At 39.6% G+C, this 21,559-nt stretch overlaps 1 protein-coding gene across 1 annotated transcript in view; it reads right to left on the reverse strand.

Annotated features, from left to right (window-relative positions):
- BLOC1S5 (biogenesis of lysosomal organelles complex 1 subunit 5) overlaps positions 1–6,434 on the reverse strand; it is a 61,771-nt gene extending 55,337 nt beyond the window's left edge. The window contains exons 1-2 of the mRNA XM_043978065.1: positions 6,222–6,434; positions 523–605 (exon numbers count right to left, since the gene is read on the reverse strand). Coding sequence (XP_043834000.1) covers positions 523–605; positions 6,222–6,351 — 213 coding nt within the window. The 5' untranslated portion in view covers positions 6,352–6,434. The remainder of the gene's footprint in view (positions 1–522; positions 606–6,221) is intronic.
- Positions 6,435–21,559: the final 15,125 nt, after the last annotated feature.

The following is a 21,559-nucleotide window of genomic DNA, read 5'->3' on the forward strand; positions in this document are numbered from 1 at the left end:
TCTATTTTTTCTTCTAATCTAATAGGTACAACAGAAAACAGCTGAGTGAGAGGGGAGAAGAAATCTGTAATAAATCATAAATTCACTCTACCAAAGTGATTTTTACAAGCCTTTTCATTTCCTTTTCAAGGCTCCTGTGTCTCCCTGTACCCCTCCCCCCAACCCATGCTGAGAACCTTACCTCATACTTTACTGAAGAAATTGAGGACATTTGCCAAGAGCTTTTTTTTTTTTTTGAAGCAGGGAATAAGGGTTAAGTGACTTGCCCAGAGTCACACAGCTAGTATCAAGTGTCTGAGACTGGATTTGAACTCAGGTCCTCCTGAATCCAGGGCTAGTGCTTTATCCACTGCGCCACCTAGCTGCCCCTGCATATTCTATATTCTTAAATGTTTTATTTTCTACCATACTGTGGACATAAAAACTATACATGGAGAAAATTAAAACTTACGGATTTTCTCTCCAATTCAAAATCCTAATCTATAATTGGCATTTTTATTAAAATATTTCAAAGATACTCACTTCAAATTCTTTCACAAAGTAACGTGTTTCTCCTTGAATAATTGGTCGATGATCTAACAGTCTAGAATGAATCTCTCCCAGATCTATAAAGACAAAATAAAAGTCAGGGTATTGGTAATGCTACATGGAGCCAAGGAAAAAAGCCCTGGATTAGGAGTTAGAGAATTTGGATTCTAATCCGTATTTTGTCATCTAATTACCAATGTGACTTTGGTTAAATTATTTAATCCCTGTGAACTTCAGTTTCCTCATCTATAGAATGAGGGAGTTAGCTTATATCAATTGTGTCAAACATATAGAAACAATACTAGTGCCACATAGTGACTTTTAAAAAACACATATTAACATTATATGCTATTGTATTTTTTATTTTGTTAACATTTATTTTATCATAAATTTGTTAGATGTTTGTTAAAATGTTGTTTTAATCTGGTACCACAAACCTTTTTTTGTTTGAATCTTTTTCTAAAATCCCTAAGAGTTAGGAAAAGTTACAGTTTAAAAATTTACCTATGGTCAACCTATTCATTTTATACTTTTAACAATTACAAGGCCTATGATTTCTAACCTAACATTTCTGGAGAAATTAAATTATTAAATACAGTGTTGAGAAGTGGTATGTGCTTCACAAATAAGTTAGGATCATTAATCTATAATTGCTACAACTGGGGCAGCTAGGTGGCGCAATGGATAGAGCACTGGCCCTGGAGTCAGGAGGACCTGAGTTCAAATTTGACCTCAAGACACTAAACACTTACTAGCTGTGTGACCCTGGGTAAGTCACTTAACCCCAATTGCCTCACCCCCACCAAAAAAAATTTTTTTAAATTTATAATTGCTATAACTTCCTCACCAGGCTGTCAGTCAAAACAACAACAACAACAACAACAACAACAACAGCATTTATTGCAATACTGTGTGCCAGGCACTGTGCTAAGCACTGGGGATGCAAAAAAGGAAAAAAGCTTCTTTTCAATAACCCAACCCCAAATACTGCCTCTGAAACTGCTCTCTTCCCCTTGTCCTTTCTTTTATCTTTCTTTTTGGTTTTTTTGATGGGACGATGAGGGTTAAGTGACTTGCTAGTATCTGAGGCCATATTTGAACTCAGGTTCTCCTGAATCCAGTGCCCGTGCTTTATCCACTGCACCACTTAGCTGCCCCCATCTTTTATCTTTTGATACTACTGACTACTTCCCTTCTCCTAAGTATTTTCTCCTTATCTTCTGTGACACTGCCCACTTCTGATTCTTCTCCTACCTGATTGTGCCTTCTCAGTACCCCCCCCCGCCCTTTTTTTTCTAATTATTCTCCAGTAAGTTCAAGCTTTAATGCTGGGCCTTTTACTATTTTCTCTCTATATTCTCCCCTGCTGATCTTATCAGCTCCCAAGGGTCTAATTAGGACCTTTGAAGATAATTCCCAAATCTATATACCCAGTCTTAATGTCTCTACTGTACTACTGTTTTATCTCCAAGTACCTGCTAGATAGCTCTACCTGGTTGTTTTTGAAGGTACTCAAATTCAGTGTCCAAAAGTGAATACTGTCTACCACAAACCTGCCCATCCAACTTTCCTGTTTTGATGCAGGACAACCAATATCCTCCCAGTCACTTAGGTTCACAATTTCAGTCATTTTTTTTTTTATTCTTCCCTCTCTTACACCTTTGAATCAATTAAGTCCTGTCAATTCTACAATACTAATAATGCCATTTCCTAGCTCAAATATTCATTGCCACTTGGCTAACCTACTGTAATATTCTACCAATTGGTCTCCCTGTTTCCAGTCTTCTTTAGAATCCATTTTATTTACGCCCAGTGGTTAAAATTTTCTACCATGTCACCAACCATGTTACTGGCTTGATTAAAAAAAAAAAGGCTTAGTGGTTTCCAATCACTTCTAGGATGAAATACAAGCGTGTTTTCCTGACATCAAAGTCCTCCACAATTTAGCTAAACCTACTTTTCTAGCTTCCTTTCATAAAAATCCCTTTCAGCCTACCTTAAATTCCAGAAAACTAGTGTTACTTGAATTTTTCTAAGGCTTCCTCACTCGTTAAGTTATCTTCTGCCTTCCTGCATTCACATAAGCATCCACATTTGGCATAAACTTCCACCTCAATGCCAACTTTTACACTCCTTATTTTCTTTCAAGGCTCAGCTCAGGTGCTACCTCCCTGAAGCCTTTCCTGAACTTCCTGTTAAAATGCTCTCCCTCCTCAAATAACTCCTTTGCCCCTTCACTTGTTACCTGGCATTACACTTATACCATATGCTGTATGTGTTGTATTCTCCCTACTACAGCAGAATGTAAAACCCTTAGAAAATACCATTTCATTGTCTTCTTTGTATATCCAACACCTAGCACATTGGCTTGAATATATTAGACACCCTACAAATATCCGCTGAACTGAATATATCCTTACAGGCCTTTAAGTACATTATTCCCTTTTTAAAGATGAGGAAACTTCAGGCTCAGAGAACTGTGAATTGTCCAACATCTCACAACTAACGTAAGTCAAAAATGAGATCAAAACCCAGATCTTTACTGACAATGTCCAGGATTTTCTACACCGTATGATACTACTTATCCCATGGGAACAAAGACACAAAGAAATAACTCTTCTTTTGTTTACAGCCATATATTTTTAGTCTTCCATAAATATACTCCTAGATAACTGAATTCAGTCATATGAATACTCCCCCTGATCATGTGGGTTGCCATCAATTCCTGCCTATCCTGTGTAACTCATCCATGTCCTTTCACAAATTCATCATTAGGGGTTCACCTCATATGCTGGAAGCCTTCCTCAATTCCTTCTGAGATTTCAGGGATACCAATAGCACCAAGCTGATTATCTATAATATATCCCTTGTTTTCACTAAGTAAGTAGCCCTCCTATTTCCTAGCTATACTTTCTTCATAATGTGCTAGAGCCTGCTCTTACCTGTCCCCCCCAACTTCTCCTCTCTATTTCCCCTTTGGTAATTCTCAACTTCAATTATTCAAGGGGTTCCAGGTGGCTGAAGTGAGGAAGAATGGTCCAAACAACAGGGCCAATCTGTGCAAATGTAGAATTATGAAACACTAGCTAGGTTGCCAGTTTGGCTAGAGCACAAGATGCCAGAAGAGGAAGTAGTGTATAATCATCCTGGAAAAGTAGACTAGAATCAAATTGTGAAAAGCTTTAAATGTCAAACTTTTGTATTTTATCCTAAAGAAACCAGCAGAGCTTCTTGAACAAGAGAGAGGAGATATGATCAGATCTGTGCTTTAGGAGTATTTGGTGGCTAATTAAGATGGGGCAGTAGAATGGAAAGGACACTGGCTATGGAATAAGAGGACCAGGATTCAAATCAAATTCAACATGTACAAACAGAATTCATTAGCTTCCTCCCTCCTTCTGCCCAGCTACCCTATTACTGTCAAGGGTATCACCATCTTCCCATTCATAGTGACTCAAAATCTCACTGTCACTCAACATTTCACTCACTTTTTCTACATATCCAGATTGCAAATCTTACCATTTCTACCTTTACAACTTCTCTAACATGTCCCTTTCTCTTGATTCACAAGCTACCACCTTTTTATAATCTTTATCACCTCTCACTCACCTGGTCTATTGCAATAAATAACCTTCTGATTGGTCTACCTGCTTTGTTTCTTTCTACTCCAATCCATCCTCCATTCAGCTGACAAAATGGTTTCCTAAAGCAATGACCACATCACCCAACAACACATCATTTGATAACTTCCAGGGGCTCCCTATTTCCTCCAGGATCAACTATGTGTGACACTTTAAGGCCTTTACAACCTGGACCATTCCTACTATCCTACTCTTCTTACACTTTACTTTCCTCCATATACTCTTTTATTTATTTATTTATTTTTTGCGGGGTAAAAAGTGGCTTGCCCAGGGTCACACAACTAGTAAGTGTCAAGTGTCTGAAGCCACATTTGAACTCAGGTCCTCTTGAATCCAAGGCCAGTGCTTTATCCACTGTGCCACCTAGCTGCCCCCTCTTCTCCCCCACACACACACTTTTTTTTTTTTGGTGAGGCAGTTGGGGTTAAGTGACTTGCCCAGGGTCACACAGCTAGTAAGTGTTAAATGTCTGAGGCCAGATTTGAAGTCAGGTACTCCTGAATCCAAGGCCAGTGCTCTTTCCACTGCACCACCTAGCTGCCCACACACACTCTTAATATCTATCTATACTGGTCTTCTTGTTTCTTGTACAGGAGACATTTCATTCTGCTGACTGTCTTTTCACTGGCTGTCCCCTATGTCTGGAATGTTCTACCTCCTCGCTTCCATCTCCTATTTTCCCTGGCTTCTTTCTTTCTTTTCTTTCCTTCCTTCCTTCCTTTTTCTGGCTTCTTTCAAGACAATGTTCAAATCCCACTTTCTGCAAGAAGTCTTAGAGGAGGTAATTCTCTGAGATTACCATCCTTTTACACTGTATGGTGTCCCAAAAGTCTTAGGACAGTTTTAAGCTTTAATAATTTCAGAAGCATAAGTGCTACAAACTTTTTTAAAAATTAAAGTTTATTTAAATTTACATTTATTTTTTTTTAATTTTGGATACATTTTAAAATTAATAGATGACAATTCTAAGACTAGTGAATTGGTAGTGGTCTTCTTGCTTGGCCAGCTCCATTATCTGATCTCTTTCCATTAAAACTTTTCTTGTGGCGTGTCAAAATTATCCTGTAAGCATCAAAACTTCTTTCTCTGGATGATCTTTAAAAGGCCAGCAATTCAAATGTCATCCTTTCAGTCACTCAATAGGAGCTGATGAAAGTTTTTACAAAATTCAAAAATCAACTAGAGCGATATGGAAGCAAAAGATGTAGTTAATTATAAGCTATCAATATTTTAACTTTCAATCAATTGAATTCAATTGAGGACAGGAACCCCTAATACTTTTCTGTCCTTTGTATCTCTTAGCCCAATGCCCCGCACACAGTAAGTGCTTAATTGCTTGTTGGCTGACTGACTTCTAATATTAATTACTGTGTTTCCTTGAGCAAATCGCTTCCCCTCTCTAGACCTGTTTCCTCCTCTGTAAAAGGAGGAAATTGGATGAGATGGCTTTAGAGGCCTCCTCCAGCTCTACCTCCATGAGGTAGCCCATGGAAAGTGGGCTGGATGCTGGGAGCTCAAGGCAGTTGATCAAACGGGATAATGTAGGTAAAGCGCTTCGAAAACATGAAAACTTGAGGGCCGGGGCTGTCTTTTGCCTTTCTCGTACCAATTGGTCTTAGTACGGTGCGTGGCACACAGCAGGCCCTTGAAAAGTGTGAGGTTCTCATTGGCATTGTTGACTGTGGTGCAGCAAGGAGAGTCTATGTGGATATAGCATGGAGGAGAAGGGAGGGAGGCGCAGACCCTTTCCTGGCTGTCTCAGGCCCGGGTATCTCCAACCCAGGCCAGCCAGGGAAGAAACAAAACGAAACCCACCAAAAAGCAGAGTGACTAGAGTGGTACCTGGAAGGGCGGGGCTCTTGGGGATGGGGGGGGGTAGGCGCAGCGGGGTAGAGGGTGGGACGGGAGTGGGGGGCCGCGCCCCGACCTGGGGTGGGGAGGAGCGGCTTTCCGCCCACTACAGGCCCGAGACCTCCAGGGTTTGGGGCGGGGCCTGGTCCTCGGAGCAGCAGAGGTGGAAGGTGGGGAAGGGGAGCCCTGACACCTCCTTACCCTTGATAATGAGGTGGACTGGCGAGCTCGCCGGCGCCTGCGAGTCCCGCTTCTTGCCTCCCACCTGGACGGCTGCGGGAGCCGGGGAGGCCTCGCCTCCCGAAGGGGTCTCGGTCCCTCCGCCACTCATACCGACTAAGGAAGGAACTGCCTCCCCGGCGAGCGCACTGCGCTTGCCCAGCGCTCGCTCGCACCTTTTTGGACGGGCGTCTATTATTTATTTATTTATTTATTTTGTGGCGTCATCCCTGGGCGCCCGTGTCCGGTTGAAGCCGACCAGGAAGCTAACAGCTTCTCGAGAGAGCTGAAGGCAATGAAGCCGGAGCTGCCATGATGAGTTAGGGCAGGGGCGGCGGGAAATGATTTTGGTGGTGGTGTATGGCAGGGGAAGACGGTGAGTTCAAGTGAGACAGAGAGAAACATTTACTTGCTGGAATCCGGAAGGCCTGATTTCAAAGGCAGCTTCAGACATAACAGCTGTGTGACCCCGGATAAGTCACGTAACCACTGTTTGCCTCACTTTCCTTATCTGTAAAATGGGGATAATGATAGTACCTACCTCGCAGAGTTGTCGTGAGGTTCAAATGATATAATATTTGTAAAGTGCTTAGCACAGTGCCTGGCACAGTAAACGTTATATAAATATTATTATTATTGTGAAGATAATGACTATTATAAATAGACAATGCCTGGTAAGAATGGAAACGAGTACTAGCTTTCGAAGCACCGGACGTGGATTCAAATTCAGCCCTGTCATTTAGTGTCTTTGTGACTTTGGACAAGTCACTTAACATTTCCAGGTCTCAACTTTCTCACCTGTAAAATGAGAGAGCTGAGCTATCTGATCTTTAGGGCCCCTTGCAGCTCTAGATCGATTCATAATCCTGTTTACCAAATTGCATCCTTCTGTAGGTCTTCAGGGCCGGTTCAAGCAAGGCTAAAAGACCATAAAAATGAATACATCTAGCCATCATGCTGCTATGTTCAAACGGCCAACATTTAGGTAATGTCCTCAGACAACTAGGTTGTCTCTAGGTCTTGAAACTTCCACTAAGTTTTGGCTCTGGGAACGAGTGTGTATGCTGAAAATACAGCCAGTGTGTAATTATAATAGCTTATCTTTGTAAAGTCACTTTGCAGTTTACAAAACACTTTTACACATGTTATTTCATTTAATCTAGACAACCTGTTAAGGTGTCTGGGAAACTTATCAGCGCTCCTGGAGATCAGGAAACTAATGCTTTGTGGTTTTGATTGACCTAAGCAGTCAGATTCCAAGTTAGAACAAGAAAACAAACCTTTCTGATAAAAGCCATCTACTTATTTCTCTTAACTCCCCTTGCTCAAAAATTTTCAATGGTTTCTTATTACCCCTTAGATTAAATAGAAATGTTTCTGCCTGTCGTTTAAAACTATTGTTGTTCAGTCATGTCCAACTCTTTGTGACCCTATTTAGGGTTTTCTTGGCAGAAATACTGGAGTGTTTGCCATTTCTTTCTCCAGCTTATTTTATAGATGAGGAAACTTAGGCAAACAGAGTTAAGTGTCTTGCCCAAGGTCACACAGCTAGTAAGCTTCTGAGGCTAGATTTGAACTCAGGAAGATGGATCTTCCTGACTCCAGGCCTAGCTCTCTATCCACTGGGCCACCTAGTTGCCTCTTAGTAGGCTACAACCTACCTTTTAGCTATTATTATAGCCAACATTTTTAGCATTTTGAGTTTTGAAAAACTCTTTCTCGGGGGAACTAGGTGGTGCAGTGGATAGAGTACCCACCCTGGAATCAGGAGTACCTGAGTTCAAATCCAGTCTCAGACACTTGACACTTACTAGCTGTGTGACCCTGGGCAAGTCACTCAACCCCAATTGCCTCACTAAAAAACAACAACAACAACAACAACCCAACTCTCTCTCTCTCTCTCTCTCTCTCTCTCTCTCTCTCTCTCTCTCTCTCTCTCTCTTTCTCTCTCTCTCTCTCTCTCTCAGATATGTATATATATATAGATGTATATATATATATAAAATATATGTATGTATGTATATAATGTGAGTGAGATTTTCCCCATCCCTTAGTTATAAGATTCACCATAGTTATAAGTGATTTGATTAAGATAATAATATATTAACTAAAAAAATTGTGATTTATTATATTTAGATATTATTTTGTTACAATTACATAAGGTCAAAAGGTTAAGTCTTTCCTCATATTTCCTAACTTTCCAATGTCAAGCATTAAGTAATATCACAAGATATAGTAGTCAGCAATGCTATGTTTTAGTAACCACGAGTGACATACTTTTCTTAAAAGAGTTCACACTGCTGACCAGTGGCCTGACAATGATCCACCCTATTGTTATCATAATGCTGACATTTATGGTCATTTAGGTAGTTCCTCATATTTCCCAAGAATATGTTCTAATTTTAGAAGCACAACTAATAAAGATTAATAAAATGTTGTATAAGTGTAACTTTTGGAAGGGTATATAAACCCATGGATTTTGTAATTCTGGGTCTTTCAGGTCCAATGCCTGGATGACCGACTTTATTGGGAGACTAAAACTTTCTCAATAAACCTATTGGCTTTGTTGGGGGACTAACCCTCTCTCAATAAACCTATTTGCTTCAGCCTGGAAACTGTTGTTTTTGTTCTTCCGTCGGACTTAAACATTTCCCCCACAATACACACATATATAATAAATGAATTTAAAAATGTATTTGCTCAAGAAGTATCTGGCACACTTCTAAGCATTGGGACTACAAATACAAAAATGTAACAGCCTTTGTTATTAAGGAGCTTGCATTCTAATAGTCCCTATTAAATAGGGGCAGGCAGAGTATATTTGGGGAATGGTGTCCAGAAAAGAGAGTTTTGGTTTATAAAGTCAGAGGGATAGTGAGTTAATCCATAGAGCATGCAGTGAACAAGATCTTTTCTACAATGGTAGTATTGGTTTCAGGAAGTTGGGTAGGGGAGAGGAGGAAAGGAATGATACACTTGTGCCAGATTGCAAACTAACCCAGGTGGATAACTGGACGGGATATGAAACATGGTCTGGTCTGAGACTGGCTAGATATAGTGGGTTTGTACTCACCAAATCAAGACAGCCCAGCTTCACAGCCAGCATTCCAAAACTGAGTGGGTTAATTTGCTCCAGGGATTTCCAAAGTCCTGTCATTCTCGATATCTATTATATATGCCCCCTTTTCTCCTCTGCTGCTGCCAACACCTTAGTGCAGGCCCTTATCCCCTCTCACCTGGACTATCCAAGTTGGCCACTTGTTGAGCTGACTGCCACAAGTTTATTCCCACTCTAGTTTGTTCTCCATTCAGCTATCAAAGTGGTTGTCCTAAAGCACAGTTCTGAGCATGTTGTCTTGCTCCAGGAACTCCCTGTTACCTCCAGAATCAAATATAAAATCCTCTATTTGGCATTCAAAGATTTTCATAACCTGATCCCTTACTACCTTTTCAGTCTTCTTACATCTTGGCCTCCTTGCTGTTTTTTTACACAAGAGACTCCATCTCCTGACTCTTGGCATTTTCATTAACTGTTCCTCATGCCTGAAACTCTCCCTTCTCAATTCTGCCTCCTGTCATTTCTGGCTTCCTTTGAGTCTCAGCTAAAATCTACCATCTTCCTTAGCTGATTCGCTTTAATACTAGTGCCTTTCTTCTGATGTTATCTCCAGTTTATCCTGTTGTACCAAGTAAGTTTTCAACAGAACTGGGATGAGAACCTATGTCTTCTGAAAGCAATTATATCTCATTTGATCCTTGTAGTAGCCTTGTGTGGTAGATGCTATTATCTCTGTTTTACAGATTAGGAAACTGAGGCTTAAAATGGTTACTTGACTTTCCAGGATCATATAGCTATAAGTACATGATGCCGGAAAAAGGAAAGAAATCAGAAATGACAATTCTAAAGTATTCTGACAAGTACAGCCCAACAAATGTTTATCAAGTACTTCCTATGTGTAGGGCCCCTTTAACATTATAATAAATTAGTGTTGACTTTATTAGATTACTTTAGAGCAAGAGTTCTTTATCTTTTCTGTGACATGAACCCTTTTTGTAGCCTCTTAACTCTTGGAATGTTTTTAAATGCATAAAATCAAATAAAAGGAAATAAGTTATATTGAAATATTAAAACAAATTCATCAACTCCAAGTTAAGAACCTCTGCTTTGGAGTTATCCTTGTGGAAGCATACTAAGGTCTCCCTCTTCCTTTTTTAGGTGATACATTACAAAATAATGTTAGGAAAGCACTTTAGTCTGAAGGCCTTGGTCTTTCCAAATGAGAAACCTCATTCTTTAGCTTTCAGTTCCTAAATTGAAATCTTTTTACAGCAAGCTTATGGAAGGCCAGACAGGTTTCTAAAGGGGGAGATGGGTAATGATCAGACAAAGAGAAAGATGTCTAGAATTAATTAAGTTAAGGGATGTTTATCTTGAGTTTACCTTTGATTGTCTAGAAAGGGGAATCCTTATAAGGAATGGTTAAAGAAAGGTTGAATGGTTTTAAGAAAATATTTCTTGAGGGTATACCAAAACTCTATTTGAGGAAGCAAACCCTTTTTGGGTCTCTTTAAGGAAGCAAAATGTTAACTGAACTTTCATCTGAGCTCTTTCAGTGCTTTATCTTATTGTGAACTTTTTTGTGGGGGAGAATACTATAAGTTGTCACTCAAAAATGGTTTGTGGGGACAGAAGACAACTAATGTAGCACCAAGGAACCAGTCCTACAAAACTTTGTTCATCAGTGATATGTCTGAAGACACAACAGAAGAAACATTGAAAGATTCATTTCATGGCTCTGTTGGTGCCAGGATAGTCACAGACAGGGAGACAGAGACTTCTTGTGGTCTTTAAATCAGAAGAAAATGCTAAAGCTGTAAAAGAGGCCATGGAAGATGGAGAAATTGATGGAAATAAAATACCAGTGGACTGGGCCAAACACAATAACTTTGAAGGCTGCAATGATGGTGGTGGTGGTGGTAGTTGTAGAGGCTTTGGTGGCCAAAGAAGTGGCAGAGGAGGCTAAGAGGGCTTTGGTGGAAGAAGCCAAAGAAACTTTGGAGATCAGGTTAATTTCTGAAGAGGAGGATGAGAAAGAAGAGATGACAAGCAACAAGAAAAGAAAATGAAGTTTGAATAGCTTTTCCCCCATTCTCTTTTCCCCTGTTATTTGAATGGACTCTGGGGATTTTATCCTGTTGCCTAATCATTGACAGAGATTTCTGAGGACATTCCAAGACAAACATGTATTTCAGAGGTTTTCTTGGGAAAACCTGGATGATATTTTCAGGAAGAGAGCATGTTGGTTTTGACTGGATGGGCTGTTCCATATAAACTTAGTGCAGAGATGGGTGATATGAGTTAACCTTTTTGTCTATGAGTTGTCTTAAGTTTATAATGTTTTACCCCATGTACAAAACCATTTTTTCCTACTGAAATTTTTTTCGACAGAGTTGAGATAAATTTTCAGAGGCAGGAAGGATTTCTGTCCTTTTGGATTAGCTCTTTATAAGCAGAGATGCTTTAAATTAGAACAGTTTAATTTTTAAAAATTGGCTCTGGTAGCCTTTTGCCCCAAACACAATATTTTTTCTTCAACACTCTTGATTCCTCCTTAACCCACTGTATCCAGTCACCAAATACTGTTGATTTTTCATTTGAAATGTGTCTTGTATCATGCCTTCATTTCCCTTCCCATCGCAGCAACTCTAATTGAAGCAAACATCATGCCAAGGCTGGATTCTTGCTACCTCCTAGTTACTCGGGTGTATGTTGTGTTTCCCTATACTATTGTCAGCTCCATGTAGACCTCAATCTTGTGTCTTATTAAACCTTTGTATCATCTCCCAGTTCCTTGCAAGGCACATAGCAAGTGCTTGTTCAAATTGAAACTGGCTTCCAGAGGCCTTCAGTCCCTAGTTACCATCAAGTACATTAGAGCCAGAATAGCCTTCCTAAAATACTGCCTACATCATAGGGTCACAGATTTAGAGACAGAAGAGACTTAGAAGCATTTAGCACAACCCTTTTATTTTACAGATGAGGAAACTAAGGCATAGAGAGGTTAAAAGATTTGCCCAAGGTCACACAGCAACTGAGTGTCACCGGCAGGATTTGAACCAAATTCTCCAATAAGTACAGCAGTCTATCAACTATGCCATGCTGCCTCATTAAAGCCACAGTGGCAGATGTGTGCGGGTGAGAGGGTAGAGAGTAATACACATTGTTTTGAAATTAATCCACATGGAACATTGCATAAATTTTCTTCTTCCTCTTTTAGGAAAAAAGAGATCATTGTTATAATGAATGGTTCCGAGGGAGGGGAAAGAATACAGGTGAAAATTTAGTTCACATATATAGAAACAAGAGTTACCAGTAAAATTTATTTAGAAAAAAACCTGCAGTGGCTTCCTATTACCTTGCCTTGATTCAAAACTCTTCCTTTTGGTTTTAAAACCTAATATTATCTCCTCCCAACCTCATCTCCCACTACTTTCTTTCTTTTGTTTTTAGCAAGTCAATCAGGGTTAAATGACTTGCTCAGGGTCACACAGCTAGTAAGCATCAAGTGTCTGCAACCACATTTGAATTTAGGTCCTCTTTACTCCAGAGCCAGTGCTGTATCCACTGCACCACCCAGCTGTGCCTTGGTGGTTGTTTTGTTGTTGTTTTTTCTACTACTACTTTCAGTGTGGACCCTCTACTGTAGCCAAGACAATCTCTTCATTCTTAGGAATGTGCCATGCCCATTCCTGATTCCTTGCTTTGGCTACTGTCCTTAGCCCTGCTTGAAATGTCTTTCTGTCTCTCTGCCAACTCACACCCTATATCTACCCCATGTTCATAGGTCCAGTTCAAGTTCTGCTTCAAAAATTGGCTTCTGTAGCTACTCAAGCTCTCCTAATTTCCTCCCTTTAAATAATTACTTATAAAATTAGCCTTAAATGTCAACACAACCAACTAGACTTTGCAACTAGCTACATTTCATTGAATGTGTATATTTCAATGAATGTCTATATTTATAATATATAACTAAATTTTGTATATTTAAATTAAAATAATTAAAAATATACAATAACATAACATAAATATAACAGAATATAATAATATGTGGCACAGGACTTTTTAAGAATGAAATGTTTACTTCAAAAGGTATAATAAAGATACAAACTTACTCCCCCTGACATGTGGGAGGCATAATCCCCCTCTCCCTTTGTACCACTTCAGTCTCTGGGCAGGGGAAGAGTATTAGGTTTATAATCCCAAACCCTCCTTCAGACTCTAGTCCCAGATACTGATTTCTCAGAGTTTCCATGCCAATATGGCTGGCTACACCATCTGGTCTGCAATCCTGAATTCAAGATTATTATGCCCTGAACCCTGGTTCAGTGAGGATCACCTTCTACACTTGAAACTGAGGACAAACAATAGACCAGAAGCACTTCCAGTCCCATTCCTTGGTGCCAGGGTTGCAGAGAAGGAGCCTCAGAGGATTTACCTTCCCCTCTCAATAGTTCAGTTCATGGGATCCAAGCTGGGCAGCAGAAAGGGAAGTGATAGCTTAGTCTCACCAATTCTAAAGATATAGGCAATCAATCAAAGGAGGCTATCCCTACCCACATGGTAGGGGACACAGTTGGCTCCCATCTTAGACAAACTGGGCATGCGCAGAAAAATGAATTACAAATAAATGTTACTGTATTACAGCAAACAAAATATCATAACTTTTTAATATAAGCCTCCAGGCTTATATTATTATTATTATTATTGTTGCTTATTCTCATTCACTTTCTTCTTAAATGGATAACAGAATCATAGATTTAGAACTAGAAGTGACCTTAGAGTCCAATTATGATCAGTGTACATCCTATTCTGGTTTTGTTTTTTTTCACTTTACATTTATTTCATAAAGATATTTTAGGTTTCTTTATATATTTTTTCCATACAATTCTATGTATTATTTATATTCAGTATTCTTGTCAATCTTAATATCATTATATTGTGCCATTACAAGGGAGTGGAAAGAGACCAGCCTCAGGGTCAGGACAAACTAGGTTTAAGTCCACCCTCTGACACATGGCTTGGCTGTGTCATCCTGGACAAGTCACTTAACCTCTTTGTGCCTTAGTTTCTTCACCTGTAAAATGAGAGGCTTGGGTTAAATGGATTCTGAGTCTCTTCTATCTAAATCTATGATCTTCTGATGTTGGCAGTATTTTTAGGAAGGCTATTCTGGTTCTAATGTGCTTGGTGGTTTAATAGTAAGTAGGGACTGAAAGTCTAGAGGACTCCAGACTAGCCTCACATAACTTCTAAATGCCCCCAGAAGACTCTCTAATAAATTGCAGAACAGGTGGTGATTTGCCTTGGTAGAGGGAGTGCCCTATAGCAATGAAGTTAGGTTCAGCAATGACATGACTCAATACCCTACCATCTGGGAAGAAGTAAAAGGAACTATATCCTTAGAAGGAGAATAGAAGATATGGTTATGTGACTTATAGGTAAAATGATGGTCTCAAGGAATCCCAGCAAATGATGCAAAGGGGGGGAAACCTGGCAGTATTATCAGCATATCAATTATATAGAATTATCAGTGCTCTGTTAGTCTAGAGCCATTGTTTTAGTCTAGTGGTCATTTAGGCTCATGGAACTGGGATTTGTCCCCTCAGTCTGACTTGAACTTCCTCTCTTGAAGATAATGGAGAACTATTCAGAGGTATAAACAACACTGAATTTAACCGAGCATCTTAAATCACTGATATAGTCACTGTATACCATCTCCCCACCAAAAAATTTCCAGTGCCTTCTATTGAAATGAGGGCAAATTTGTACATTGAAACTGCATGTCCCTTCCAGTCTACTGTTTGTTCCATTCTTCGTGGGACCTCATATTTCATTGCTAGAAAAGCACAAACACATGCAGAACTAAGAGCACTATTAAAGGGTGGGAATGCTTTATTGCCCACATTATCTACTCCACCCCCTCCATTTCAAAGAAAATGCTTTAGGGGAACAATTTATGATTTTAGAATGCTAAGTGAATGTTCACTTAAATAAGCATTAACATTCTTAATAGTTGACATGCTTCCTATATAGAAATATGAACCAGAGGAGCACAGCTGAGATAATATACTCTCAGTAACACTGAACACTTATTCAATCATTTTAGATGCATTTTAAATGATGAAGTAATATGAAACAAAATAGAAATAGGAAGTGTATGTGTAATAGGGCACATCATGTTGCTCTTAATCGTAGCTCTCCAGTATGACTCAATTGCCCCAAATTACAAGACAAGGGCACAGTCGTTCACTGGAAAGCCCTGTGATGTTAGAATCCTATAGACTGTCATACCTGGTTGTGGAGATTCATGTCAGAAGGTGTGGGAAAGATAATTCCTGTCTATGGGGTTTCAGATTCCTTATCTGTAAAATGAGGTGGTTAGACAAGATAACCTCTCAAATAACTTCTAGTTCATGATGACAAGTCATCTTGAGTTAAATAGGGCTAAAATTAGACTGGTAAAAGACTCATATAAGGAAAAGTAATTTTTTAAAAAGTCTAGTTTTAGATTTATTTATATATACATATATATGTATATGTGTGTATATATGTGTGTGTGTATACACAAACACACACACACACACACACACACACACACACACACACACACATATATATATATATGGCCTCCTGAGTTTAATACTCTTCTATTTCTATGGTTTTTCTATCTTCCTTTTTAATTCTATGGGAGGGAAGAGAATAGTAAGGATTACATTTCTCTAGCTAATATAATTTTTTATTTTGTTTTGTTTTTGCGGGGCAATGAGGGTTAAGTGACTTGCCCAGGGTCACACAGCTAGTAAGTGTCAAGTGTCTGAGGTCCAATTTGAATTCAGGTCCTCCTGAATCCAGGGCCAGTGCTCTATCCACTGCGCCACCTAGCTGCCCACTAATAGAATGTTTTTATTCAATTCAGCAAGCATTTGTAAAGTACCTATTTTATGCCAGGCACTGAGAATGCAAAGCCAAAAATGAAATTGTCCCTACCCCCTAAGAACTTACATTTTACTGGATCTGAACCTACTAAATATCTGGAAGTATTACCCATTTTACACCCAAATTTTAGATCTACATTTTATATTTAATCTTATTTCAAACAGTATCAGAACTATCCATTACCATTTAGTGTAGTGATTATTGAAAAGATACTTATAGGGGGCAGCTAGGTGGCACAGTGGATAAAGCACCGGCCTTGGATTCAGGAGTACCTGAGTTCAAATCCGACCTCAGACACTTGACACTTACTAGCTGTGTGACCCTGGGCAAGTCACTTAACCCCCATAGCCCCGCCAAAAAAACCCCAAAAAACAAAGAAACAAAAAGATACTTATAAGTTATTAGAAAGAATGCCTATCTACAAAAGTGGGACATAATAGTCATAACTAATATAAAATTAATATTATATTCCCTGCCCACCCCCATCCCCAAGTCCTCCATTAGCACTGATAATTTCCCTATCATCTTACTTTTCTGGCCATCCACCTTGCCATCTGGACCAGAGACCATGCCTTGAAAGACTTATAGAGGCAGCTGGTGGTACAGGGGATAAAGTGTTTGGCCTGGCATCAAGAGTTCAAATCTGACCTCAGCTACTTACTAGTTATGTGACCCTGGGTAAGGCACTTAAATGCTGTCTGCCTCATTTTCCCCATTTTACAAATGGGGATAACAATAGCACCTACCTCGCAGGGCTGTTTTGGGAATCAAATGAGATTGTACGTGTGTGTATGTATATATGCACATATATACATATACACACATATGTGTATGAAATACTATTCTTTTTCTGGCAGTGATAATTCACTAAAGAGGTTATTCCAAGTGCCAAAGACCATGTCACATATTGAAAAAAAAATAGAAAAACCCACACTTATTGAGGCATACATGAGAAGAAAGTAATGAGAACAACCCTTAAGAGAAGGTTGTGCTTCTGTGTGTGTGTGAAAAGAATGGAAATTGGAGATATGGGAACTTAGAATGCATGAGCAACATAGTTCATGGGCTGCAACAGAGAGGACATTTGAGATTGAAATCAAGACAGTTGGATATTTGGGGACCATGATGCTGATCTTGGTCAAAGCCAGCCTGGGGCTTCACTGTCTGGAGATGTGCCTTGTCAAATTAACTATATGCCTACTGTATTTTGAGTCCAACCTGTACAGACAAGCCTGCCAGGCATAGGCTGCTCAAGCAGATGATGCTAACCAAGACAAAAATTATCCACTACAAGACTGGGAAGACAGATGACACCCAGCAGGAATGGCAAGTCAAGTCTGCAGTATCCACAATACAATTGGCTAGCCCTAGGGAAATTGTTTCTTTGAAGTTGGAGAGACATCACCAATGAGCTGTCAAATTAGTCCACCAGGGTGGAAAGGATGAAAAGATTTCATTCTTCTAACAGAGGAGAGTAATATTAGAGCTTTACTAAAGGGGCCACGACAATATTGTGATCAAGAGCAGAAACCCTTGAGAACAAAAATGACCAGCATCTCAATTTTCTCCTCCTTTTCCCCCCATTCTCCTTTTGGCCTCTCCCTAGCAAGTGAAAGATGAGTTTATCCAGGCTAGATAGCAGTTGGAATAATTTTTACTCACCATCAGTATGGGAAATAACAGCAAGCCTGCAGGAATGAGTCCCAGCAACAAGTAATCATTATTGCAAAATCAAATTCTCCCTGCTATCTCTGATATACCTATATGTCACCCCAGAGATGGGGCACATAGTATTATAAATACAGCACACAAGATTTGGGACAGTAGGCTATAGAGCCCTGTGTGTATCTAAGGACTCCACACACCAAGAGAGATATATAATGGCAACTTTCTCCCCATTGCTTTTGCAATAAAATTCCCCCTGAGCTCCAAGAAGAGTTAGGACTATAATGCAGTTTCAATAAATCAAGACTCAAATTAAGATGGCCAGAGATGTAGTGGTATGCTCAGGTGTATGGAGAATATGAAATTTAGTGCTCTGGTAATGGGTGGGAGTAGATTATCTAATTATAGAGGCAAAGAAGAAATATTACTTTCTGGGGTAAGAAGTTAAATGCTTGAATCCATTAAACCAGCATACCTCTGCAACTGCTATATTAACATGAAGTTAAGCACATGTAATAGACTTGGGTTTTTTTTTTTTTTTTTAGAGAATGAAGTAGAACACTGGAAAGAAAATATAAATGAAAAAGCTACAGTTAGTGATAATTTTAACACTGCAATTGTGAAGTAATTTTAAATTTGAGCTTTGGGTGTTGAGGGGATCTCTCTGATAATGTAGTTGTATCTTTTCATCCTCTTTCAATGTCAGCTTTTTAATTTTTCTCAACATATCTTGATTCAAAATGATCTTCCAGTAGCTTCAGATCATAGATCTAGAGTTGAAAGGGACCCAAGAAACTGTCTAGTCCAACCACCTTATTTATAAATGAGAAAACTTGGGGCCAGGTAGGTGACTCATTGGTAGGAGATGTGAGGGGCTGGTTACTAATCCTTATTAAATCATATTAATTATTTCAAAGTATACTTGGAGGCAGTGTGTTCCAATCCAATATATTGATCTTTAGAAGTCTGTTTCCTCAGGCTGATAGCCATTATCTATGCTATGTAATTATAACTAAGTATATAGTTAACAATAAACTGTCATCAGCCTTCCTGCTATACCCAAAAGTAAATAGGAATTGAATGAACATCAGTGGCTCTCTAGTAACTCTCTACTAACCCTCTCCAGTATGCATTCTACACCACCCCTAACTCTCTCAGATGAGAGCCTTGCCTCACCTTCTTACCTGATACTGCATACTCCTAATTGTGGCACTGTACCCTTGGAGACTTTTAAACTTCTTGTCATAAGTATACAGGGTTATAAAGGACTTTTCTATACTTAGCCTATAATTTTAAAAACAATAACAGTATTTTTCAATATGCTTTTGAAGCCTGGCAAATATTTCATTAGAAAGAACAAAACTATTATAATAACAGCTAAGTAGATCTATTAAGTGCCATCTGTGGGTAACGAACTGTGTCAGGTACTGGGCACAGAAAGATAAAACAATGACCAAGTACTTGCCTTCATGGAACTTACATTCTGTTTGGGCTTGGGAGATACAACATGTACACAAATATGTAAATATGATTGAGTGTAAAGGGAGTAAAAGAAAGATCCAGCTAAAGTATTTCAGGAAAATTTGAGGAGGGAGAGGAACCCAATTTCATTGGAATATTGTTTAAGTCCAGTCATTGAACCCAACTGTACTAAGTAAAATGTAATGTAGGAGTTTAGGAAGGGGAAGATCAGTGAGGATGTCATGAGTTGAGGATCTAGGTGGTAGGGACAGAATTTCAGATAAGTTGTGGCATGTTCACAGAACAACAAAGACTGCTCTGTAATTGAGGTAGCCTGAAGGAACATAAAAAGCACCCTAATCCCTTCAAATAATGCCATAAGACAATTCCTGGAGCAGCAGAACCCATAAAAGGATGGGGTGAGATAATTTTCCAGCCAAAGACAGCTTGCAAGGTTGGCAGGAAAGGTCTGTTGTACGAGGGTGATAGTGGAGTGCAGATCTGGGCCGAACTGTGCAGACCCAGACCCAGCCCAAGAATCGGGCCTCCAGAGCCTCTAAATCAGCTGAGGCAGCAGCTACTTCTGAAACTCAGCTCACAGACCAGTTAGGAGGTCAAATGGTTGGTCAGGGGGAGATTGCAGGGGTGTCTGCTGGTGCTGAGGTGGAACTCTGTTGTGTGCTCAGAACCAGGAAGCAGTCTTGAATGGTGGCCCAGGTTGGGGAAGGGGCCCAGGCATGCCCAAGTCACTTAGAGGCATTATTTCACTACTAAGATGCAATAGTGATTTAGTGGAAGGAACGCTGACACCTGGAAATCAAGAGATCTGCATTCTAGGCAAGGACTCAAAAAAGGATAGTGACTCACTCAAGTTCACACAGATAGGAAATGGCAAAATCAGGATAATGCTTTGTTAATTAAGAAAAGAATGCTAATTATAACAAGTACAATGCTCATTTCCAGGTTATAGAAATTGTAGCTAGAACAGAGTACAACTTGCTTTTTGATTCTAAATTAGGAAGTTAAAAGTCCTTTGAACCCAGTAAAAACCAGGGGGATGAGTGTCAGGTACATGCTACCACAAACAACTTTGCTCCTCTGTGCCATAGATAGTTGTTGGTTTGGGCGTTCAGGGGAGATTTTTTTTTTTAGGGATGGAAGAGAAGGTAGCTGATGTATTTGGGTGAAAAGGAACAAAGTAAAAGATTCTGTTTGAGATCAAGACAAAAAAAGAACCCATTTAAATTTAGATGTAGCTCCTCTATTTTTTCCTTTTCCTCTCCCAGCTAACAATACAAAAACCACACAATCAAGTATTATCATTATGGTTTTGTTATTATCTGGGCAAGAACAATGAAAACATTTATTAAAAGCATTTAACACATTCAATGAACTGTAACCAGATCAACATAATACTGTTACTCTTGGCCATGTGCTAGCATGTAGAAATAGCTTTGTTATATAGAATCATTCTTTGTAAAGGAATTTTATCTTTATTCAATGCCTCATGAACCATGTGTATGTTACAGTTTATGTGTTAATAGTTCTATTTACAAAATCCCTCCAAATCCCTTCAAATAATGCCATAAGACAATTCCTGGAGCAGCAGAACCCATAAAAGGATGGGGTGAGATAATTTTCCAGCCAAAGACAGCTTGCAAGGTTGGCAGGAAAGGTCTGTTGTACCAGGGTGATAGTGGAGTGCAGATCTGGGCCAAACTGTGCAGACCCAGACCCAGCCCAAGAATCGGGCCTCCAGAGTCTCTAAATCAGCTGAGGCAGCAGCTACTTCTGAAACTCAGCTCACAGACCAGTTAGGAGGTCAAATGGTTGGTCAGGGGGAGATTGCAGGGGTGTCTGCTGGTGCTGAGGTGGAACTCTGTTGTGTGCTCAGAACCAGGAATCAGTCTTGAGTGGTGGCCCAGGTTGGGGAAGGGGCCCAGGCATGCCCAAGCTTGCAACCACAATGAAACAGAATTCTGTTCCCAGGTTAAAGAGCAAGCAGGCCTGTGGTTACTTACAGACTAGAGCATAGACCAGGGGAGTATAGAATATGCCTCTCCTTAAATCGTACCACCTGAGACCCCCTGAGGCTTGGAATGGTGTGCCAAGGAAGCAGTGCCCCACTTTAAGGAGAAATTAAAAATCAAGAAATAGGCCCTAGAAAGTTTCTTTGGTGACAAGGAAGATCAAACTA

The sequence above is a fragment of the Dromiciops gliroides genome, chromosome 1 (assembly GCF_019393635.1).
Source record: "Dromiciops gliroides isolate mDroGli1 chromosome 1, mDroGli1.pri, whole genome shotgun sequence".
Classification (NCBI taxonomy): domain Eukaryota; kingdom Metazoa; phylum Chordata; class Mammalia; order Microbiotheria; family Microbiotheriidae; genus Dromiciops; species Dromiciops gliroides.